Source organism: Echeneis naucrates, chromosome 20, assembly GCF_900963305.1.
Source record: "Echeneis naucrates chromosome 20, fEcheNa1.1, whole genome shotgun sequence".
NCBI lineage: Eukaryota > Metazoa > Chordata > Actinopteri > Carangiformes > Echeneidae > Echeneis > Echeneis naucrates.
Genome location: NC_042530.1, coordinates 2,345,789 through 2,371,305, shown reverse-complemented (window position 1 = coordinate 2,371,305; position 25,517 = coordinate 2,345,789). Strand labels below are relative to the sequence as shown.

General features: G+C 42.3%; 1 protein-coding gene across 1 annotated transcript in view; it reads right to left on the bottom strand.

The window, feature by feature from the left end:
• Positions 1-12,041: 12,041 nt before the first annotated feature.
• Positions 12,042-25,517, bottom strand: part of LOC115060763 (cadherin-18) — a 54,403-nt gene continuing 40,927 nt past the window's right edge. The window contains exons 10-11 of the mRNA XM_029528842.1: positions 17,609-17,860; positions 12,042-12,576 (exon numbers count right to left, since the gene is read on the bottom strand). Of these exons, the coding sequence (XP_029384702.1) occupies positions 12,071-12,576; positions 17,609-17,860 (758 nt within the window). The 3' untranslated portion in view covers positions 12,042-12,070. The remainder of the gene's footprint in view (positions 12,577-17,608; positions 17,861-25,517) is intronic.

The window sequence follows — 25,517 nt, the reverse complement described above, 5'->3', positions numbered from 1 at the left end:
GCGCTACGAGGCAGCCGCCGCGCCGGCTCCACATATTAGCTTTTGAGTAACTGGGACAAGATTCAACACTGCCGCATGATTTTAATATGTCATCCGCACACGTGGGTCGCCAAACATTTCCCCAGAGCTTTGAGATTGGAGTCAGGAGAGTTGGCCGTGTTGCTCACACACAATCATGAAAATGATCTTACCCCGGTCTCCACAGGGAAATCTCTCAGCACAGGAAAACAACATTGTGGTCCATTTGTCTTTCTACATATATATAGAATTTCTTTTAACCAACTTTTTTTCTTTCTTTGTAAGTTTTTGTTTCAATTCTTGAAGCATGTTTCTGTGATATTTCTGACAGATGACTCAAACAAAAGAAGCAAAAGCTTCCTGGATAAATTCTTCAAATCTGCTCTGTAAACAATTTCTCAAAGCTCAACAAGAATCGCCATCTCAGTTTCCACCTGTTTGATGTTCCCTTTTAATCTCTATACATTATCTCCTGAGGTTCAGGCTAATTTAGGAAGCAGCAAGGAGCTATTTAGCTCAACAGAAAGAGGGTGTGTGAGCCGTTGTTTGCCTCATCTAAACAGGCAAACGCCACAGGAAACACAGACACCCTACGGGGCTTTTCTGCCTTCTTATCTCTGGATCATGATAATCATGGGACATTTTCATACGCGCCATGTAAATATACATAATCATGAGACTGCAAACGGTGATGAGCACGGGTCCCTTGAGTCACCAATGGCATGTTGTTGTTTCTCCCAGCAGGTTTTCGGAGATCTCTCTGCATGTGCCCGCTACGATTTTGAACTCTGCAGATAACATCACCGGGATCTAAAGACAGTTTAGGGTGAGTAAGTATCACACAGAGGAATTACTCCATATGGTGTTCTCTCTCTCTCTCTCCTTTTTTTTTTTTTTTTTTTTTACCTCAAACGCTGCTGAGGAAGTCTTTCTTTCATATGCTGGATTTTGCGGCAAACAGCGTGATGTTTCTACCTATAAAAACAGTTTTACTGATATAAGATGTGCAACAAAATCTTGTATTTATAATATCACAACGTGTACCTTTATTTTCGACACTATGATGCAGTTGTGGGTCTCTTTTGCTAATTTCCTTCTTCATGGCAACTGTGCAAGGGAAATCTTTTTAATATAACTTGCCCATGATCATCGCAAAGGTGGATCAGCTAACAAGGATTCACCAAAGTTTCCATGCATGCCGGTTTTTTGGATCAGACCTGAGTATAGGGAGTCTGAGGGTGTCAAAATGGAGGCGGCGGCTCGGCCCGATCTGTTCTTAAGAAACCTAAAGGGGATGTCAGACAGGCTGCATCTGTCCTTTGTGTTGTGCAGAGCTTGATGATGAGCTGGTCATTTGAATCAGGTGTGTTGGAGCAGGGAAACAGCAGCTCTCCAGGACTGGAGTTGGCGACCTTTGGTCAACAGTAACAATGCTGTCGGCCTAAATTCACCGAAAGCAAAACTGTTTATGATTTTCATTTTCTCTCATCAAGGAGTTTTCACAACATCGTTTTCTTTATTTGTTAATGCATACACCGGCATGTCAATCCTCCCGTCTGGAACATTTAATTACAGGCACAGCAGACCTTTCACGCACAGCTTTTATGGACAAAAAATGAAACCTGTTAATGGATGATTGCATTTTGTTTTTGTATTTTGTATTACAGTTGCAGTGGCCAGTAGTTGACTGGCATGGCTTAAAGGGGAGACCAAAAATCATTCATTAGATCCATCCCTCTGCTGAATTTCCCTGCAAGTTAAAAAAAAAAAAGAAATAGCACACAAAAATATGGCAATTAATCCTTCATGTGCTCTTTATTCTTCCTATTTATTCCTACTTTCAAGCTTGCCATACGCGCCAAACAAACCCTGCACAGTTGTGCAGGGACATCCCGCCTTTGAAAATGCTGCTATCCTAAAACAAAAGTATTTCTTATCTCATTTAGCAGCAGTTGTTCTACTCAAATGTTCCAGTAAGTCTGACAGTGATATACAACACAGAAGCACCTGAACAGGATATAGCCATAATTATTTTCCATATGTACCAGTTCTGTTCCGACACATCTAGATAAGAAATCTTTGCTATGGGAGCGTCTGGAACTCCAAAATATATGGACACAGACGAGAATTTAACAGAACAAACTCCAGTTCATCCCCAAATTAACATTAAAACAATTGGAAAAGTCAATGTGAGTACTTGAAAGCCACAAATTCCTCCATCAGTGTGCAGAAAAATAACACTGTCAAAGTTAATCAGTGGGGCAGCACAGCGGCTTATTGATCAGTGCTGTAGTCCCAGAACAAGAGGGTCACGGGTTCAATTCCCCAGCCTGGGGCCTTTCTGATTTGCTTGTGCTTAGGGTTAGGGTTATTGTGTGGGTTTCTGCCCACCGTCCAAAGACATCATGTTTGGATTAAATTGTCAGTAGGTCTGAGTGTGATTAGTTGTTGGTCTTTGCCTGTTTCTGTGTGTTGGCCCTGTGACGGACTGCTGACCTGTCCAGGGTGACCCTGCCCTAACACAGTGTGAGCTGGGATTGGCTGCAGAACCCTCCGTGACCCGGAAACAGCAAAGCGGTAGATGATGAATGAATGAATGAATGAATGAGAGTTGATCAATGCTGGAGTTCATATGAGCAATTATTTCAGTATTTCAGTTTCAGCAAATATCAAAGAGATCTCAGTAATTCAGACTTTTCTATTTCAGATAGCAGTTAATTTATTTGTGATGTCTCTCTAATAACACTAATATCACCCGTTCTGAGGTGTTTAAAAATGCACAAAGCAAGTATTTTTTAATGAAAGTGTGCAGGGATCAGGCGCCTGCTGGTTTGTAATACAACTCTCTTATCAGTGACTGAGTGGCTCCAGGGACACCAGGTGAACACAATTAATGGGTAAGTAGCTGCAAGGACAGAAAAGCAGCAGGAGGAGCCGCTTCACAAGCTTTTGTACCATCCAGCAGTAAAGAGTCTCCCTTTTTGAGAGTAAGCTCTGAGGACGATTGTATTTTTTTTCTAACCACACTAAGTGCTGCTAAAAGATAAAATGTCCCCTTCACATACATTCCACTGCAGCCTATTAGCTGACCATTAGCATCTGTTATCATGTTGTCAGAAGTAAAAGGCTGCAGTGCCCTCTTTCCAGCACGAGGAAAGCTCAGTGGTTTTGTCTGTGGTGAAGGCAAATCAAAGTGGTTTCCATTTTCTGTCCCTCATTCAGCTGAATGTCAGAAACGCTCATCGCTGTCTCCCCAAAGACCTCATTATCCTCTTAATTTCCAATTATTTCAAAGACAAATGAGTACACCTGGCATCCTGAGCCAAACTTGTCAATGATGAACACGAGAGACAGCGCCGTCCCCGCCTCTCTCGCTGGAGATGAAGTGGGCTGATGATCAAACCTTTTTTTTTTTTTTGTTGTTGTTTTTCCATATTCCAACTCGGCTGCAATTCAAGGAGGACTTCATTCTCATAGCAATGATATTCCCCCCTCCCTTTCATTTACAGTCACGAGTCGAGTTCAGTGCTATCTGCCTTTAGCTCCTTGTGCTCTCACGGTGGAGCTCATTTGGGGTCGACACTGAGAGAGGATCTCTCCAGTGTTTCCCGCCACGAATGCAGCGCAGTCCTTCTTGTGGCGCAGCTGTTTGAGGCTTGTTCAGCTTTGACCCTCCTTAATTAGTTAACACCCTCTAAATACACACAGAACACTTTGATACGAGCGTTTCTTACGTGTTAAAGCCAGGCAGCATGATTTAGACTGACTTCTTCTGGGTTTAGAGGAAGAGTAAACAAACTGAAGCCCTTTTTGTGTTACTGTGCAATTTGTGGTGATCATTGAGTTAAAATTGGGTGTACTTTGTACATTAGTGATGTTTGTGTTTTGGGGAGCCGTTCAGAGCGGGATTGTTTTGCCATTATGAGGCAGGAGGACAGCTTGTAACCTCTGAACTCTGCTTGAATTTCAGGGCAGAATTAAGCGATGCGATGAAATTAGCTCCAGCTGCTTAGCATGTTACCGCCACTAGAGTAAAAGCCACGATGCTGGTGCTGCTTTTGGTTTCTGAGGAAGCTCTGGTCGAAGTTTGAGTCCAGTCAGTCATTGAATTAATGCTAACATTATTAAAAACCTGAAACTTTGCTCCTCTATAGAATTTAATGTTTATTGAAGTGAGCTCTCAAATATCACATTTCAATTCGTGGAGCCAGTTTCCTTTAGTTCCTGTTTCATGATATTCAAGAAATTTTTTTCTTTCTTCTTTTTGTTTTCTTAAGACTTTAAATTTACTTGACTTGAATTTTTTTGATCATGTTTTATTTTTATGCAAAGAACACAATCGACTGGTGAAGTCAGCAGGCGTTCCTCAGTTTTAGCTGTGTGTTTTAGATGCAGGAGTGTGTTCTTCGATATTAATGAGTTCTTTCTAATTGAGGCTCCCCACCTGTGCTGTGGCCAGTGGAGTATGGAGCCCAGCAGGTACACCAGCTAACGCCTTTTTGATCATGCCGGCGCACAAATTAGTAATTCATTCCTTCAAATGAATAATTCCTGGCCCAACCCCTGGCTTCACATCTGTCAAAATGCTGGGAGTGATGTCACAGATGATCTGCAGTGATTTCCTTACCAACTTTTATTATTTTATTTACTCATTTTGTAGCACATTATTTGTTTATTTAAAATTTTTTTACGGAGAAGGAGAAGAGTCAACATTTGTCTTAGCAGGTATCAAATGGAAACCTCCTGTGTGATTGGATTAAACCAGTGAATACTGATCAGACCTACAAACAGTCACACTGTGTTTGACGGTGCACCGGTCTACTTCAAGTCCACACGAGGCCAAAGTTATCAAGTTTAAAACACGCCTCATTCCGAATCGGTGCTGTGAGGCATGCTGAGCGCTGGGAATAATGTTCAAACACATTAACGATTCCATGTGTGCAGTTCATGTGGTTTATTTCACTCTTAATCATTTAAGCTGGGATTTCCGCCTGTCAGGACAGTGTGGAGTAGCAGAGCAGCGAGATGGATTGTTAATGTTTGTAATGCAGCCGGCATAATCATTTGTTTTGTTTATGGGGGTTGTTGACGGTGGGGAAGGTATCACCACGCTCTTATTAGCGAAGAGCTGTGAAAATTGCTCGCAGCTGCCATCACTCACAAACTTGCAGTTTTCACATCCAGCGAGTTCCTTCAGAGGATGATATACTCACTGAGTTATTCACAAACAGTATTTGTTTCCGAAGCACATTGATGATGATTTTTAATCTTCAACGCTTCAATTTATGAGGTGAAAATTAATACTGCAATGATGCAAAATGAGGAGATGAATGCAGCGGGGAACAAAACTCTGAGTGAGCGGCGGCATTTGCAAGCCAACTGCAGCAAGCAAGTCGCACACCAGGTTGGTAAAAATAACATGGGGGAAAAAAAACCAAAACTCTAGCCTCAACAGGAGAGCAGAACTTTCCAAAGTACATCTTCAGTGACAAAACACAGCAAAACTTCAGCGAGGACTGAAAAACAAAAGGGCTGAATCAAAGTTTGAACTTTCCAATTTCAGCTTGGAGAGCTGGGAGTGAATTACGGCATAAAAAGCTGTTGCTGGTGAGGAGACTCTGGGATGGGAATGTTTTTTTTTTTTGTTTTTTTTTTTGTGTATTCAGTAGTTACACATTCTGCAAAAATATGAAAAATCCCTTGTGGGCTAAAGTTGTGTGAGAAGATTCGTTTTCCAGCAGGACAGTAACTGTAAACTTGCAGCAAAGCCACGTCTGATGTAGTGAGAGCTGAAGAGCACCGACTTGCATAATTTTCATGTTAATCAGCCCGCAGTGATTAACAGGCTGGCAAGCTGGTAGAGATACTTGTCAGTCTCAGCACTAGCTTAGCGGGGTGCTTCTGCAGCGACAGATATTGTCTGGAGGGGTTTAAAGCAGACCGATGTATGTTATACTGAGATATGCAAAAATGCAAGCAGGAGCATATTTGCTGTGGGTGGCTAAAATCAAGGTGAGTGTGACAAGATTTGCTAAGGCTTTGTGATCACACTTCGTAAAATCTGCAGAGTCGAGACTGAAGGAGAACGAGGTGTTGCCTGGAAACCAGGCCACTTGGCCCTGGTAGTGTTTTCTAACTCAGGCGGTGAGACCCAGAGCAACGCAAATCCAGCACAACTCCTGTCCAGAAACTTTAGGCTGCCTGCGGCAATGACATCGCTCACTAGCTAAACTATCACATAAAGAGTCACATAAAGTAAAATACTAACTGAGTCAAACTTCAGCTAATCCCAAGTGGCAGAAATCTGCATTGTATTCAAAGCGAAAGCCAGAAACCTGCGCTGATCACGCTGCACCAGGTTGTGTTTAAAACATCAAAATGAGTGAACTGCGGTTTAATTTCCCCAACTTTCTAATTTTCAGTCATAATTCTGGAAGCAAATGTAACAATCTAATAACCCGAATAACACCCATAGACTGCCCCGTGCACACAGGCTGCACATGAAAGTAAAATTATCACAGTGCAGCTTTATTTCAGTCACAAGCTGAAGAAAGTAAACAGCAACCTGTCCCCACTTCTCTTCTGCACAACATTTCAGGCTATCTAGGTCAGCCTCCTCACTGATGAGGCTGTTTTGAACCATGGTTCAAAAAAAAAAAAAAAAAAGTTCCTCATTGTTTGTTCCCTAATGTCAGTGGAAATGATGGGTAACTGCAGAGGTGAAGTGGCAGACAAACACTAATCAACACCTGCACAACCTTTTCCTCTTCCTCTTTTCCCTGACAGCTGTGAAAGCTAAATCTGACTTATGTAATTGTGTTCTTACTTTCAAAGCCTTAATTAATTCACAGGAAAACAGTTTTCCCATAATGCCCTCTCGTCTGTTAGAAACATCAGTGGAGGAAGATACGACATTTACAAGTCATTTTGCATTTTGAAGTTGAAATTCCAACTTTCACAAAGTATATTTTTTATTTATTTTTTTTTTTTACCGCAAACAAACCTGCAAACTTCTGGGTAAAACAACTTTAATGATCGCAAACTTGAATTTGAAAGGATTCTTTTAGTCTCTTTGATCTTTTATTTCCAATTCACCTTCACATACTCCAGAGTCATGAACATTTATAATATGCAAAGCCGTCCTCCATTAAATCAGACTCTATGCGAAAGCTCCAAACCTTCTTAGAAGCCTCTGACCTCAAACAGTGTGAAAAGTAGCACCAACTGGCTCCGCTGGCCCTGAGGTCTTAGCTTACACCACCCACTGATAGGAATAGAAGGGGGGGAGAAAATCACCCCACATATAAACACCCCACTTCTCCGGCGGCCAAACACACAAACACAGATGCACATCCATCCTTGACCTGATATGCAAAGTGCAATTAAATCTGTTTTGGTGAGCAAACATACTCAGTAAACAAACTGTGCTGTATGATGCATGGCCGCTCTTCCAGGAGATATGAGGGTGTTAAAGGGTGAAGGAGACAATAAAACATCACGAGAACTATCGCCACTCGCAATAGGTCTAGTATTTTCAAAGATAATCCATTCTGCTTCTTCTGACAAAAGATAAAACCTCGGGTGGAGCTATCCCCACCACCCGACGGATATCCTCATACGCCCTGTGAGATATTACCCCCTGCCTTATCTTGGGAACATATGGGCACAGCTTTGATAGATTGTTGCTCCATAGAGAAGAAATCTTTATTCAGCAAGTGACGGTTTAATCCATGTAAACCTCTCAGTGTCTTATCTTAATTATTTATTTATTTTATAATTTTTTTTTCTGGCATTCTTTCAGAAACTTTACGCCACTTTTTAATTAATTAACATCTCCGCGCTAGAACTTGTTCTTGTAAATGTCATGTATGTATAATTACCCAACAAGTAACTAATTAGTTTTTCCTGTCATTGATAAAAGAAAAAAAAATCCCCTCCTTGAAAAGCTTTAGCCTCCATGAGATTTATCCTCCACGCAACCCGCATGCCTATGGACGCGATAAGAACATGCTGTGTACAAAGGAACAGCACTGCATCAACTGAGGGGTATTAATCTGGTGTAGAGATACTGAAGGGAAGTGCAAATACTACGGTGTCCATAAAGGGTCATATTCCATGCCTTCAAGTCCAGTAGGATTCTTAATTATACAGTAAAACTAGCTAATCATGTGACTAAATAGTTCTGATGGAGCGAATGAGCTCCTGCTCTGACTTAAACACCATCAACTGTGCAAAAGTCAGTTCGCATAAGTAAATGATGATGTCATCGTTAAATACTTCTGGGAGGACTGAATGAAAATGAGGCTTGTTAAAACTTTCTATCGAAGCACGCAGCTAAATCGGTGAATGACATCATGCAAAAACAAAAATAGATAAAACAAGAACGAATAAATAATATCCAAAAACAGAAAATAAAACTTAATGTTATAGATTTGTTGGTTGTTATTTTGTTATAGATTCTATCTTCAATTATATAACAATCCAAACATATTCAATATATAAAATAAAATAAAATATAAAATATAAAAAAAAAATTCTACCGTTTCAAACTGAGAATCCATCCATCTGATTTCTGCCACTTATCCAGGGTTGGTTTGAGATGGCAGCAGGTCAAGCAAAGTAATCCAAACCTCCCATCTCCCAGGCAATGTTTTCCAGCTCCTCCCGTAGAATCCTGAGGTGTTCACAGGCCTCCTGAGGTCTATAATCACTCCAGCGTGTTCTCGATTTACCCCCGGGGGCCTCCTGCTCCCTGTGAGACCCGCAACCTGCCGGGACACGCATCGAGTCGGGGTGTTCCAGCTGGCGTTGGCAGGCGGTGTTGGATCGTGCTGATCCCAGGAATCCTGGATCAGAGCCACCAGAACCATTTTGGCCTGACAAATGATAGAAATCGTCAATTTTCTCTCATAAATCAAATCAGCACTGTGAGAAATTAAAAGTGGGGGCAGACGATTTGGCACCTCGACTGTTTAAAGACGGATGGTGCTGCAGGGAGAAACTACGATTTTCCATCTTGGTGAACGGCCATGAAATGTGTCATATCCTACTCTTCCCATAATGCATCTTGAAATACATATTTCCCCGACATATTTCAAACTTTAAACTGCACACCTGTGGTTTAGAAAAACAGTCCTGATGAAAACATCAGGCACCTCCGCTGTGGAAATTAAAGCCACGGAACTTTCCATAATGACTTCACTTGCAATGATTACACTTGGTGGACTCTCCTTTTTAATCTTAATTATGTCACGGAAACAAGTGAGCAAATTAACATTTTTTTGTCTCCAAGGCACCTGAAAGGCTCCCTCAGGAATCCCAGAACAAATACCCAGATTCAGGTCACAGAAACAGAATAATTGCAGGTCTGTATTTTCTGGCTCAGACAATTTTACCATTTGGAGCACTCTCCTGCTGGATGGCGGTAACTATCCATCTTCCAGAGAAAGGCCCTCTTTTTTTTCTTTTTTATGTTTTTTTTTTCTTTCCTCCGCCCCAAAAACTACCTTTAAAATGTCCTGTTTTTACTTGTTTACGAACACAGCCCTCCAGGGCAGATGCTGGTTATTATTATTATTTATTTTTTTTTTGCCTGAGGAAAAGAAATTTTGACGCTTCAGGAGCCCAAAAGTTGCAGATTGGAAAAGTTGATGCTCTGCCGGTTATGTTTCCCCTGGCAACCATGCCTGATGGAGGATGGTTTTGTGAGAATGAAAGGGAGGACAATATATCAGGATAGTTTGAGTGACAGCTTCTGCATTCATCTCAGAGTAAAAATTACATTCGAACACACTGCCTGAAATAGAAACGTGTCACAATGGCCCCTCGAATAACGGTCTCGGTGGCGTCAGCTTGCCCTGAACTGCCTTATGACCTTTGCTACGGGGAACGCCCTGCTACGGCTCTTAGGCCGCTCGCAAACGGAAACATTTCTTCACTTTCAATCCAATTTGGGGGCAAACACGCACACACAAAAAAAAACAAACAAACAAACAAAATAAAACAAAACAAAACCCGCAATCGTCGTGCGAACAGAGGGAATTAATGAGCAGGGAAACAAAGGGGGGGAAATGAGACATGGGACTGTTCTGGTTAGGGGAGTGTGGCAGTATCAGGAGGTTCGTGTGGAGGGAATGAAATATTCATCATCCTCCCTTCGTCTTGTCAGCATTTCTGAATCAAAATTGAGCAAGAGCACTAGGACAGAAGTTGGTAGAGCGAAAAGTGAAAGTGTGAAAGCAACGCCATTTGTGTGAGTTCTGAAGTCGGCGGCCGAGCCCCTTTTTTTGTTTCCTGTCATCGTCATTACGCAAGAGGAAAGTGAAATTCCCGGACGCGACTCTGTTTTTACTGTGTGCTTGATGGTACAAAAAGCAAACGGTACTTTTGGGAGGCAAGCCTCCTGCGATTTTATCTCCGAACTCGCCAAATGATGCCACTTTGAGGTTAAGTTTTCTTGTCTGTTTGACATGTCAGGTGATAAATGTAAAGTGATCTCTCCATTTGCTGATGGATGTCATCTTTCCTCTGTTCAGTATCGTTTTAAGTGTAATAGAGATGTCACTGGTGCCACTTTGAATGGATCAAAACAGACAGGGATCCTAATAAAGAAGGGAACGTTATTCTAATAATGAAATGTGACAATTAATCTTCTTGAGAAGATTAAGGCTCGGATCTCTTACATTAAACATAAAAGGATTTGCTGACATAACCAAGCAAACCAAACTTAAATGACGTGAGCTCCTTTTTACACCAACTGACATGTATGTGCATTTTTGGGAATGTCAAGATGGCCGTGAGAAAGGTTGGAGCTGTTGGCTTATTTTCCAGTGTCCCCAGTGTCTCCGCTATCTGTGGAGCTTTGCGGTGACTGGTTGGATAGTTAGTGTATGACAGATCAGTGTACTTTACCCCCTTTTGTACTCACAAGGTGTTAGACAGGATTTATGGAGGCATCAGTGAACTGCGGCTGGTTTCAAACAAGAAAAGTCAGAGAAATCACAATGTTTCTCTAATAATTTGATACTTTCTTGTTCCTCAAGATGTCCCTGGAGCTGTCTCACCACTTCATCCAGGAGTGGGAGCTTCTTGAATTGTATTACTTGCTATTTCTCTGTAGTATGAAGCTTTGAGTGGAGCACTGAAGTTTCTCTGCACCAACTAAAAGACTGAAAACTTTTATTTCTCTAGGCGGCTCCATTCGCAAAGACATCGTGCACAAGTAAATTAATGAAGCGTCGCAGAGAGAGTAACTCCTGTAGAAAATGTAAAATTCACCAAAAGCAGATCCTGGGGAAAGTCCAGGACAGTGAGGTTAGGCATGTCGACGGGTTGACAGATTTAAGCTTTGACAGAAAGGTTGTAGGTTTGGGATAAAGTCGAGCGCATTCATGATTTGCGGAGCAGGATGTTATTTAAAAATGCCGTTTGTGATAACACTATCTGCTTGATGTCACTCCTCAGCTCTGCTCAATTTACATCCAGAACATTTACCCATCTCTCTCTTCCAGCTGAAGAAAATGGCATAAATGACACAAACCATAATGTTGACTGGAGGTGTCGTGATTGTGCATATGGCTGGCTCAGCATCATCCTCGCCTTGATGAATCGTGAGCACCTTTGGTAATGCCTCCCACCATGATAAACTGCGTGTCGTGCTGCAGATCCATTCTTGGAGGAAGAACACAAGTGTACTTTTTTTTTTTTTTTCCACATATCCACTCATATGGATTTCAGGACTTTATTGAGCAATAAAAAATATACACCAAGGAAAATATCATTTTCCTTTGTCCCCATATCGTCGTTCCTCTGTCTGAAAATGTTGATTTCATACCTCCAGATGAACAATCCATGATCCAAAGCAACAAACTGGAAAAAAAGGAAAAGGGGAAAATAAAAAAAAACAAAACAGTAGTGTTTTTTTTAAGTTCACGATAGAAGTTGAAAACCACCAGACCAGTTTGAAAACATCTGTGTTTGTTTACAGTGTTCACTGAAAATCTGAAAAACAGGTTTCAAACAGATTTGGTTTGAACAGGAGTGAAATCACAGACTAGGTTGTCACATCTGACTCTGCCTCTCCGTAGAGTTCTGCCAGTTTCTGTAGCTCGGGCCCCCAGTCCTCCAGGAAGCTGTAATCCTGCTCCGAATGCGCGCCGGGGGAGTCTAAAGGACTGATGGATCCTGTGGGTGAGCCCTGACCCTCGTAAGCGTAGGTCTGGAGGGAGTCATAGGGCGGCACGCTGGTGTCCATGTCGGCCTCTACCAATCTCTGCTTGATGAACTCGTGCACGTCCACCTCGTCCAGCTCCACCGACGGGCTCTGGCGGTTGCGGGCTGGGCCGCAGTGTTGCCTCACCTCGGGGCGGATGTCCCGCCGGAACTTGAGCTCCTCAGCGGCAGCGGGGTTACGAAGGGCGATGATGTCAAAGGCCTCCGTGTCCTCTTCGCCTCCGCCCTCGTCGTCGTAGGTGACCACGTTCTCTCTGATGTCCTCTTCAGAAATGATGAGGGGCTCCTTCTTGCTCCGCCTCAGTGTGACGAAGAGAACCACGATGGCTGCAAGACAGGAAGAAGAAGCATCAGTTTTCAGTTTTCACTGTAAAGAAAAACAAAACATTATGTAACAATAACATACTCCACGTTTTATTTAGTGTGAAGTCGTTTTCTGAGTGTAATTCTGGAAAATAATATTTAGTAGCTGCAAACAAAAGTAAATGGCTTTTTTTTCAACGATTAAATTAACAAACCGCTTAGCAGAACATCACAGAGTGGAACAGCTGAATGCGCTTACGATGCTCAGCCAGCTCCTTTTATGATAATACCAATCGCTGTGTGTGTCTGTGTTGTTCGTTAATTCATAGCTCATGACAGGCGAACATGCCGTGTTTCGTAAACAGCAAACCAAATCAACACCATTCAATTTTGTGTGCATATTTATCCGATATTCCATCAGGACACTAAAACTGGCCAAGCGTCGCAGACTAGTAAATCAATAATCGCATTAGCCAACATTAGCGCTGAGTCTGTGATGATTCCTTGGATACAAGCTGTTGAGGGGGTGACAACGTACATATTATAATCATCCGTGAAGCCAATTCGAGCCAAAAGGCAATAGATCAAGTAAGGAGAGAACATATGGGCCCTCGTAAGCGTAGGTCAGGAGGGAGTCATAGGGCGGCACGCTGGTGTCCATGTCGGCCTCTATCAGGTCGTGATTGTAGGTGAGGCTCGTTATGGAGAGAACGAGGCAGTTGTGCTTCATCGGAAGCTGCAGTGTGATCTTGAACGCTGTCTGTGCTGATGAGCATCTTCAACGAAGCCACAAAGCCAAATAATATTTGATGACACGCAGTAGTTCTGGACTTCCTCCTGCAGCTAATGACAGCGATGGCTCACTGGGGGAGCTGACGACCCCTGTCAGATATTCACGCTAAGTTCTGTTTGGTAAAACGGCGTCAGCGCGGGGGGAAGATAATTTTTACAGTAGTCCAACATCTAAACGTTGTTCATTACGCTACCAGCAGTGATGAGCGAGACGGATCAGTGTTCCTGCAGGGCTGTTGCTTTGCTTCTTAATGGAATGTGCACTCAACATTAGCAGCAGGAGAAATATAAAGAATCAAAGGAACCAACAGTTTTTTTTTTTTTTTCTGTTTAACATCTTGTATCGAACTGTTATATTCTCTATCAACAACAACACTTTAAAGCGTTAGATGGGCCGGGATGCAGCTCACAAGCGGAGAGCTGGACAGGAAGATGGGAAGGTGTTAGATGAAGAGGAGGTGGAGGCTCCAGTTTCTGTAAAGTCAAGGATGCAATGATACATTGGGCTGATTTACTGTATCCACTCGAGCCATCCTTTTTGATATGAATACCACGCTGCAGAAAACTGACTTTTCAGTAGTTTCAAAGACAAGACTTTACCCTTAATGTCAGACTGGACTAAAAGGGGGTTGTTAAGTCAAACACCAGAGTTTTTACTTCTCCAGCTCAAGTGAGAATAATCCTGCTCAAAGAGCAGCAGCGGTGGGCGACTGAATCTCAATCTGAGCCGACTTCAGTTCAGGGAATCGTCCTTTTTTAATGGAAATAATTGTGAATAAATTAACTCACCAGGGAGTCCAATCTGTTTGTGGTCAGCTCATCGTGAGTCCAAGGCTGTAAAGGCTGCTTCATTCATTTAGCTGATAATCCAAATGTATATGTAATACTAACATTTATTAGCCAGCAATCATTATCTGAGCCCAAACTAATAACTTCCTGAAGGTAAATCCCCGTCTGGACTGATGCACAGCTGTTTATCTGTGTCTGTCTGTTTCATTACGGCTCATTAACTGATGACCCATTCAGTCCTGACTGAGCTGGAATGGGACAGTACAAGTTTAAATATAAAATGCAAAATGGGTAACTTTTCCATTATAGGTTTTGAGAAGAAACTCAAACAAACAAACCAAAAAATGTAATTTAAATTCATTTTTAAAAAAGTAATTATGCACTGATTCATCTCTTTACATATATTTCATTTTTCAGTGCAGTTCCATCTCTGTGCTTTTAATGAAGTAGCCCCTGAACTGCATGTGTTTAATCTGTGTAAAAAAAAAAAACAACAAAAAACTAAACAAACAAACAAACAAATAAATTCTCTTCCTTCCACCTGGTGCACCGAAGCTGCCCGAGAGGAGTTAGGGAGGGTGAAAAATGCAATTTGTCTGGGACAGTGCTTATCGCGCTGCCTGTTTAAAGCAACCAATTACACAATACAAGAATGTGAACGTGTGCGGAGTGAGCCGGGTTGCTCACCGGGAGTCAAGCTTCTTTTAATACATTCACCTTCTCGTGCTTATTTTGGAGCTTGGACTGTCTATCTCAGATTTTTAGCTGTTTGACATGTCGTGATGGTTTAGACGGAAACAGCCTGAAAATAATGACACGACCAGCATTTCCACACCAGCCTGCACTCTGCACAGCTCGAGATCCACTTTTATTTTATCTTTCTTCTTCAGTGGATCATTCAGGTCATTGCATAAGCCAAACCAAGGCTGGCTGGGGTTTAACTGATGCTCAATACGCCGCTTACACCACCAGGGAACATCACATTTTCTCCAGTAGAAATAGCTAAAATCTAATTTATGCTACATTCACATCCCAGTTATGGAAGATTGTAGTAAATTCTGACAGAATGTGTTGAACCCCCCCCACACACACACACACTTTACAGCGGGTTAAAACATCAAAAAGTTTTTCTTCATCTTGTGTTATCATCTTGATTTTCTGGGACATGAGCTCAGGACAGCACCTCCTCACTATGATCAATATCTCAATTATACAATGTCATTCATCGCCGAGAGTCAGGCCTGAAATGGCTACAAAGATGTCCTTCAAAATTATTCTTCCCCAAATCAGATTCACATCGGTGCCCCTCGTCCTTGCTAAGGGTTATCACAGAAAACAAAATCCTGAAATGAACCCAAGTGTCATATTTTATCAAAGAAATACTTCAATATTTGCCATTAATATCATAATTAGTTTTAAATTGATGTCACAAAGCCATCTGAGTTGATCCTCGAGTCAGTTCAGAGATAGTTTCTTTCCGGTTTAGCTGCAGGCCTAATTAGGACAGCTTATTTGAGGCCAAAGGCATTAATTGGACAGACGGAAAAGAAGTCAGACACAAACAACAAATCATCCCGACAAGCGAAGACGGTCAAGAATTCAAAGTGGGCACATAAGCCGGCGTTTAAAGACCTCACATTTTCCTGAATGACTCCACCGATGTAATGGTACCAATTTTAATGCGCAGAACTTTTCAATGCAACAAATTTCTCACAGTAATCCATAACCCGCCATTATTTCCTGATAGCATATGATCTTTACACACATTAGGGCCGGCCGTTCATGCATGCAGAATCGCTGAGATCACAATGTGGCTTCAGAAAGGTGCAAATGCAGTCCCTAGAGGGAGTTCACACTCTTCCCAAGCCAAGCAATAAAACTACAGGTCGTAGCCGAAGCCTGAAGCGCCTGCGAGCCCCATCTGAGCAATTTGCATACGGAGAATAGAAGCTAATGGGAAATCTTATTTATGCAAGGTCCTGTGGATTGGATGCAATATTCATAGCAGGTGTAAATAAGAAGTGAGGTTTAACAGAACTGTAGCATCCCAGCAGAATTTAAACTGGGGATTTTGCAGCATGCGACTTAGTCCACTACATCGCCAAGACGTTTGTGGTGGAGCTCAGTCTCTCTCTCACTCTCTCTCTCTCTCTGTCCGTCCCAACTAGACTCTGTCTTGTGCTCACGATTAGTGATTCCACGTGTGTCTATCAGTCGAGCGTTTGCTCCAAACAGCGGTGATGGCCTTTTGTTCGCCTCAGCCAAAGACTTTGGCATGGAGGAGGCAGACAGCCAGTATGAATATGCATAACCTTCACGCACTAATGTCCGCAGACAATCGCTGGAGAAAGGAGGGCAGAGCGGCGACAGAGGAGCCGTGTTATTAGACACTTTTGTCTCATCATGTTCTACCGCGGTTTGGTTTGCACAGGAAGGAGCCGGTGTGCAGTCCCTCCTGCAGCCCCAACAGGAGACAGGAAATTTAATGATTAGATTGTGGATATGGAATTTCTGTCACATTTTCCTCTTTCAGCACGGTATTCAAATTAATTTTTCCTTAATCTGACCTGTAAAGCTGACTGACTGCATCCCAAATTCAAAGTGACAAGATCAGATTTGCGAGCGCTCGTGTAAATAATCATTTGGTGTCACTTGAAGGATCGGTTGCCATAGTAATAAGGCAAGCACACAATGCTTTCGGTGTGCTGCGACAGTACTGGGAACATACAAGTAGCCCTGTTTATTCTCACTGTATTTCTGATGCTGTTTTGTATTCATGCTGCAGAATGCGTCCGTCACACATGAAATCAACAGGAGTGCTATCTGTGTTGGCTGTCACCGCGTTCCTCCATGCTTGTCCTCTGCTCTTCCAGTCACAATATGCATTGTCAAGCGCATGCCAGGCAGGGGAGGGGGGTGGGATGAACTATATATATAAATATATAAATATACTGTATATACACATACAAACAGTGCAGATCTGAATTGAAGGTGAAATTGTCAATGAACGTGATTTATGTCTTAATCTGATTTCCTGAATCGAAGCTGCCTGTTTCAACAAGAATCCTCACACTAAACGCCCTCTCCATCCAGTGTAGGGTTATTCTCTGTGTACTTTCACTTGAATGCATCTTCTCACTGAATCACACTGAGCCGCCCTCCTCCTCCTCCTCCTCTGCTGTTTTTGTCCTCACCACTTCACTCCTCCTCCAGCCTCCTTGTCCTTCATATCTGTGTCTTGCTTTTTCGCCGCTACCATCTCCAACTCTTTCTACGCTCATTCTAAATTCAACCTGTGTCCTTGCATGTCTATTCATCCTTCTCTCACTCCTCTGCCCTTGTCAAGCCCTTTCAAACCCTTCTGTTCTTCCCTACCCCTCTGTGGTCCATCTCCTCCGTCCAAGCCCTCAGGATATTTGCCCCTGGGTTGGCTCTACCCCTGCCGCAGTCCGCCACAGTAGCTGTCCCAACTCACCGAGCAAGATGACGATGCACAGTAGGATGGCGATCAGAGCCCCCGTGCTGAGACCCGCCGAGGAGAGGAAAGCCTCCCCTTGGCATATCCGGATCCTGCCGTGGCGCTGGCACGGGCACACCCTCAGGGTCAAGGTGCTGGTGCCGCTCAGCGACGGCTCCCCGCCGTCCCACACCACAATGGGCAGCTCATACAGTTCCTGGGTCAAGTGGTTGAAGCGCCGCCGCCTAGCAATTATGCTGGCACTGCTGTCTGTAATGAAAAAACCAAGAGCCAAAATTGTTAGGGGAAAATTAAGACAAATTGATGGTTTTGTCTCAATTGCATTGCTCTTTCATTGAAGCCTGCAATTACATATTTAAACAGAAAGATGTTTAGATTAAGGGTACGAACAGAAAAAAATCCAAGCCATAAATACACAATTTGTCTGACATTTATTTATTTATTTATTTATTTTTCAATGAAAGTTTCTTAAGCTTTTGGATTCAACTGCTCCTTCCATGTGTGCCAAGGCTAATTAATTTCAAAGGTATTCATTTACTATTTTAATGTGCTGCAAAAGAGCAGTTCACCATGGCCTCTGAAATAACCACGTCATTAGATAAACAGGAAAAAAAAGAGAAAAGGGGTGGCTGGCTTTATTGAAAAGGAAACGGCAAACATTGGAGAGTTAGTGGAAGATTCAGCAGAGATGAGGAGAAAAAAAAAAAAGGATCACAGCTCTGATTCCTGGAAAAAAAAAAAAATAAAATGAAACAAACTTATTGTTTAAATTGTGATGCCAGTACTCGGTCCCAGAAGAGCTTTAACCTGCAAGCTGAATGTGTGCTAAACACCGACTGGTGTACGCTCTTAGTAAATGCTCATGTTCGTCAAAAACATGTAAATATGACTGCTCACAACGTTCAGCTTTCTTTTCCGCGTTTACTCTGATGATGGGATATGTGGATGTCTTCTATACTGTTCGAACCAGCTGCAGCTGCCTAGTTTCCTTCAGCCTCATTTTTTTTTTTTTTTTTTTGGAAACATTGTGGATTGTGCAGCTATAGAAAGTTAACTTGTGTATGTTAGCAGTCATGCATCGCCACTGCACATTGTTGTCAGAGAAAAGAGCTTTGCTTGAGCCAGAGGCCAATGATGAAAAGAAAAGAGCCGAAAGATTCATTGAAGTGTTTCCAATCCCCCTCCCATCCCCCATCCTATCCCTTCTCATGTCAAAGTCAGTGTTTGAAAGTTTGATCTCGAGATAAAGCTGAACTTTCCTTCTGCACAAGAAAAAAATAATAATTGGGGGATAAGCTCGAGGGTAAAAGTCCTAAACTGTGTCCAGTCCAGGTGCGGCGTGTCTCTTTGTCTGTCGGTGTTTTGCTCAACAGCCACTTGCACGGGTTGTTTTGTGACTTTGTCCCCGCCATAAGTGACAGTGTAATACGACTTTAGGATTTTTGATAAATGCCAGCGATAAGCGGCCTTTAGAAACTGCAGCTCAGATATATAACTACATTGTGTACCAACACACATTGATACTGTATGTCCTTGAAACTTGTACTTTCCTGCAGATACCTCCATGGGGATCACTGCAGGCAATATATGTTGCTTCTTATGACTATCAATGACTTTCTAGCCTCTCAGGCGAGGTTTAGTCACCACTAATGGAACGGATTGACATTAACTCTTAATTAATATGGAACTTTAAATGTTTATTAGCTCTGCACCGTGGGAAACAGGGAAATTTGACAAAATGGCACAGGAAAAATGGTCCAGGCTCCAAAATTCCCAAGATGGGAATGTGCTGGACAAACGACTCCAATCCACAGGGGCCACACTTTGCAGTTTATAGGACTTAAAGGATCTACTCCTGACACATTGCTGCCAAATATCTTCTGAGGTCTACTGGATTCCAAGCCTCAGTGGATCAGGGCAACCAGCACAATATTAGGCAAGCGGTCATAATCTTAAAACTGATTTGTGATCTGATCTCTTGTTAAATAATCTAGCCAATCCATCATATTTTCACGAATTGGCCATAAAGTTTATCCATTTGGGATTGAATGGAAAGGACTGGTGCCGGTCTTAGCTGACATCGGGTGAGGGTGGGGGTCCATCCTGTACCGGTCCCCAGTCAATCACAGAGCCACAGTATGAACCAAGTAAAAGTTTCAGTGGGCAGCAGCCACAGCCTGTAGGCGAACGCTGAATTACAAATCGCACAATCGTGTTTTATTTGTCGCATTACGTCACGCATGCTTGTGTTAATATTAACGTATCTTCAGACTGTGGAGGAAATGTTCCATGCAATAAATAAATATTTGTTTACACCTCATTCTGTTCAATATCGGTCTAATTATTCTTAGATGAGCAGATGGATGAGTGTGTTAACGAGAGAAATGTGTGTGTGGGGGGGAGATCAGGTCACAGAGAATGGATCAGAAATCATTAAAGAACCAGACCATTAAGCAGAATCTGTAATGAAGCTGGTATTGATGGAGTCTTATTAATTTTTGGCCCTCATTATACTGCCACCAATTCCTACTTTGAAATTCTTCTTTTTCTTTTTTTTTTTTTTATAAACACTGGGCATTACTGTACAGTAACAAAAATATAGATGTACAGATTTTAAATTGTCCATGCATCATGTGGCAGTAAGTGTGTGCTCAGCACGCTGGGGCGAAGATGGAAAAACAAATAGCTGCTGTTGCAACTGTACATGTTAACTCCAGATTCATATCTATTTGCTTTTCCAACGAGCTGAACTGCATCTCGATAACCAGCTCTGCATTATCATGTGCAGCAGCTGCTGAGTCAAACACGTGCGAGGACAGGCGGACTCCCAATTCTACGCTTTTATACAATGAGCAGTGCAGGTGAAGATGATTTTCCATCCATTTGAAATGTTCCTCCTCTTAAAGGCGTGTCTGCTTGGAGGCTTAAACAGCATGTACGCTCTTATAGCTTTATTGGAAAAGTACAGGCAAAATTATTGGGGAAATAGTTGTATTCTGAGATTAAACAATCATGTTTCGACAACTACAGTGCACAACAATTCATCCACATTCATTCAAGCTATACAGCTCAGGTAGTTCAGGTGCCTGGGGGACAAATGTGGGCCTCCCTTGACTGACTAATTAGAGGCTTGCAGATGAAACATCTACGTGATATTTTAAGTTTCAGAAAATGCTGAATCACGTACATGGCAACCTTTTCCTTCCCACCCAGTGACAAAAAAATAAAAATAAAAAACCACCACCTCTGCCATGTTGTACTATCATTCTGCTGCTCTGAGACCTTGCCTCCCACTCCAATCTCTGCTCCATCTATGAATAATTATAATGATCGACAGTTGGAATGACAACACGTACTTCAAGCTTTATTAAGTCAGACTGGCAGTATTACCGTATCAGCAAGCAGATGGGTGAGAGGGGCCGAGGGGTTGGGGGTGGGGTGACGGGGGTTGAGATGCAAATAACAAGGAGGAGAGATGGGGGAGTATGAAGATGAGAGGGAAAGAGTGGGGGTGGAGAAGAGGAGGTGTGTTTGTGAGAGAGCAGAGAGGACGAAGACAGACTGGGGGCCGGGGGGGGGGCTCAGGCTGGTGTTAACCGTCACAGCCTTTCCACTTTGAAGCACTGAAACCTCTACGGCACAGGGTCCTTGTACAGACCACAACAAGGAAGAGCACATCAATTACGCCAAGCTAATTTCACATTAAACCGTCTCTGTCGCAGGTGGGCGGAGGAGAGCTTGTGAGCTTGTTGATTAATGCCGCAGTGAAATGGGCCATCCGCAGCCGCTCAGCATCCGCATGACATGAGCGACAGCACACATCAGCGCAGTCAGAGTTTAACTGTGTTGTGACAGCTCGCGCTATGTGCTGCTGCCTGTGGCGTGAGCCAGGTGACCAGCAGGAAGTGCTTTTCAGAGCATTTCATGATTGATCTGTGGTCATTTTGCAAAGCACTCTCTTTTTTTTTTTCTGGTGTTTGCTTTTCTATCAAATCAGGAAATGCACACTGGGATTAATATGGAGGTTTCTACGCAGCCCTGTGGAACTCCCTGAGCTCCGGGTTCATTAAACCAGATTATGAACCACTAACAGACAAACTGCCTAATTTTTCACTTTCCAAAAGCATTAGCATGATGAGCAAGGTATTGTCTCCATAAATCTTGCATCACTTATGCCTTCATGTTGCTCCATCTCAAGATACAAAGTTAAAGTTCAGAGCATCATAAAAAAAATAAAATTTTATTGGCAGACGCGTGGAAGTGATGTGGGAACAGTTGGCCTTTACGACTCAATTCAACTCCACAGGGTCAGTTTTAAGTTTCTCGTGTGTTTTCAAGATTTAATGGTTATGAAAATGTCTAAATCAAAACCCTGAACATGGTTAAGATCGGCACATTCTCGTAATGCTGTGCGGGGATTTACAGTGCTGGAAGCAATTAAGAAGCCAATCCTTCTGTTATTTCTTTCCCTTATCCTTAGGGTCGCACTCAGGAGTATGAGGGAGGGGAACAGTGTTAAAGTACCTGGTTAACTTAACCTGCACGTCTTGGGAACGTGAGAGGAAGCCGTAGTTCCCAAACAGACACATGGAGATCATGCAAACAACAAAAACCTGCAACCATCTTGCTGCGGGGCGATCAAGTTGTGCAAAACCACGTTCAAATCTGAGCTATTTAAAGCACTGACCACAGATTCAATGCAAAACAAGCAAACAAACAAACCCCAAAATAAATCAACAATCAACACAATGCGACATAAGCACATCTCCACAGACTTCACACTTGCCTACACACATTTACTGGCCGGTTTCCTTGTGAACTTCAGTGGGAGTGTGTAGGTGCCACTGATGGGATTCTCTCCATTTGCCACTTAGAGCACAACACATTATGCTACATCATACCCCTGGTCACATTCTGAGCTTGGAGCCATGAAACGCTGGGGTTGGTTAAACCTCAGTGTTTCTTATGGTGAGAAAAAAAAAAAAAAGGTGTTGCAGGTATTGAAGTCGGCACATTTGCAGTTTGAAGGCTTACAGAGTTATTTTACCTACAGCAGCACAAGCTATGTACATTCTATGTTTAAATGGGTTCAAGGCAGTAAGGTGGTATGTTAAAAGCACTCTAGACCTCTTTGCCTTGTTGTGTCGCACATCCGAGTGACTATTTTCAAATAAACATGCCCTCCTGCACACGCTGGGAAACAACAATGCTCCCAGAGAGTGCATCCTGTGGTGTGGTTTACAAGCTCTGGCTAACCATCTGAATCAGACTCTGGGTAGAGCGCTGGCCGACCGGTTTAGCACGTGCAAGCCAACAGCTCACCACCGAAATACTGCCAAAGCTTTCTGGGTGGCAACTGCACTTATGAAAAGTCTGTTTGGTCCACGCGTGCCAAAATGCAGCGTCTAATTACTCTGTTAGAATAATTACGCCGGGATTGTTTGCTTGACATTGCTTGTTGAACCAAAAGATGTCATATACCAAACCGAACCTTCTGTACCAAGCAGAGCAGCACAAAATACACAAACCTGAGCACATCACGGTATTGATTAATGCTTTGATGCTGCTCATGGATTAATATCATTTTGAATGCTTCCTGCAGAATGACAAACGTAACAATCTTTCACGTGAAGTGCCTGAATTCAGTGAAGACTCATTTGACTCAGTCTGACTGTTAAAAAAACAAAAAATTATAAGTGTATATGGTTTTAATATATTCACAGAATGTTTTGTTTCATGAGTTGGTGTTCTGCGTATTTGATTTAATTATGTGTTGGCTTGTACTGTATGCCTCTTCAGTAACAATCAAAGGGGACTTTAGAGAGTACTATTATTATGTTCCTCTTTTATGTGGGAACAAATTGGTTCATAACTCCGATATGGCACCGCTGGTGACTTGGCTGCTGAGGCCTTACTGCAAACATCCAAGGTTTCTGCAAAAATAATATTTGTTTTTTTACTGTTTATAAAAAAAAAAAGAACAATAATGAATATTATTTATTTTTCTTGAAGGTGTCATATTGTTTCGACTTAGATGTCCTTGTATTCTTATTTTTATTTTTATTTTTTTTTGGATTATGAAACGGGTCTATGTTCATTATTAATACTGTGACAGCACGCGGCCTTAAAAATGAGACATAAAGACTATGATAACTTAAAGATGTGAAACAGAGAAGTTATCACTCCAACCTTCTTTGTTTTTTCTAGGTGGTTTCCCTGGAATGTGATATATTCAGAAAGCAGTCAGCCAATCAGAAGAGAGGCTCAGATCCTCTCTTCTAAATTGCTCTAAATAACATATTCTTTGGATTTCTAAATCACAAATATATCTTTTAACGGATACCAAAAGTTTTTCAGCTGTTTTGACAAAATCATGCTGCTCTGCCCTTTTTGCGCAAATCATGCTGTTTCAGCAGAAAATGGGTGTTTGGGGATGGGAGGGAGACATGAATGGCATAAAAGCTAATTAAACGTCCCACATATCAATGATTTGACGACACTTTTCTCAATGCCGCTGATTAACTGTAATATTGTAAGGTCTTCTGTGTGCATGCTGGGACACAACGCTTTTAGAAATCAATTGATCTATATAAGTATGTGTGTTATTTAGAGATCATAGCCTCAGTTTAATTGCCTTTTTAGAAGTAAATGCCATCACGATATGACAGATAAGGAGATCAAAGGGGCATTCAATTCCAGTCACTGTAAAGCAGGCATAGTCAAGTTGAACGCATTTAACGGGCTTTTAGCAGAATAGGTTTGTCACAAAGTGCTTTCCCAGAGCAGCTGAGCAGAAGCATCCCTTGTTTTTTCCACTTTAATGGTGCCTAATATGAGGTGGGAGTTTGACCTGCATTTATTATAGCGCACCCAGCACTTTAACTACATCGACACAAATGCATGACAACAACATGATTAAGGAAGCCTGACTTGATCCTGTGTTCTGAATTCTGAGGCTGAAGCTGTTTTAGATGCTCCACGACAGCACTGATCTGGTATTGTTAAACAGTGATGGAGCTGTTACACAAGAGGTCTCTGTAGGAATGGCACCAATTGTAATGAGATAATAGCATTTAACAGATCTGATACAGTCGCAATAGATGGAAAATAGCGTCTTGGAAACAGCCATCAGCTGAAGCTAATCAAAGTTGTTAAATGATCTGAAATGAACGAGGAAGTGAATCACTTGCAGTTATCACTAGTTATTTAACTAAGGAAGCAATCATTAAAATATTTTCTCTCAATTTCAATCCCTTTGTTTCATTTAGACACACACAGACACACGCATACACACAAAAAAAAATAAAAATAAAAACTCAAAACAAAGCTGGAAATAAATCCAACTTTCATGAGAACCCACTGTGAGAAAACTCTAAGTGGTGAGGAAAGGAGGTCAAGAGAGAGTTAGTCGTGTGAGTGACTGAGAGGGATTTTCGTCAGTTACACAACAACAGAGGGAGGTATCAGACCCTGGCGCAGAGCAGCCACCAACTGTTGGTTTGCTACAACAGTGAGGAGAGAAGCTGCTTCCAGTGTGAAGAGCTTACTTTAATTATCAGACACAGGAGTCAACAGTATGGCACGCTGTGACTCCCTCTCTCACTCCGATATTGTGAACACAGCAAATAACTTCTGATACACGGCAGCACCAACGAAATGCATGTCTGTCTGTGACTGAGGCGAAGAAGTCGGGCTGCGGGGGGGAGGCTCTCAGGAAGAGTGACGTTTGGAGTGATATGAAGATGTGGAATTGTAATGTTACCAGAAAAAAAAAGGACAAATTTGATGTTCAATACTGTAACATCATGATTTTTGTCAGTTGGCTGTCTGTAATGTTGGATTCGTCTCTGACTACGTCGTTAGTCTGGCTGCTGTGAATAAAGAGAATCCCCATCTGATTGTTCTT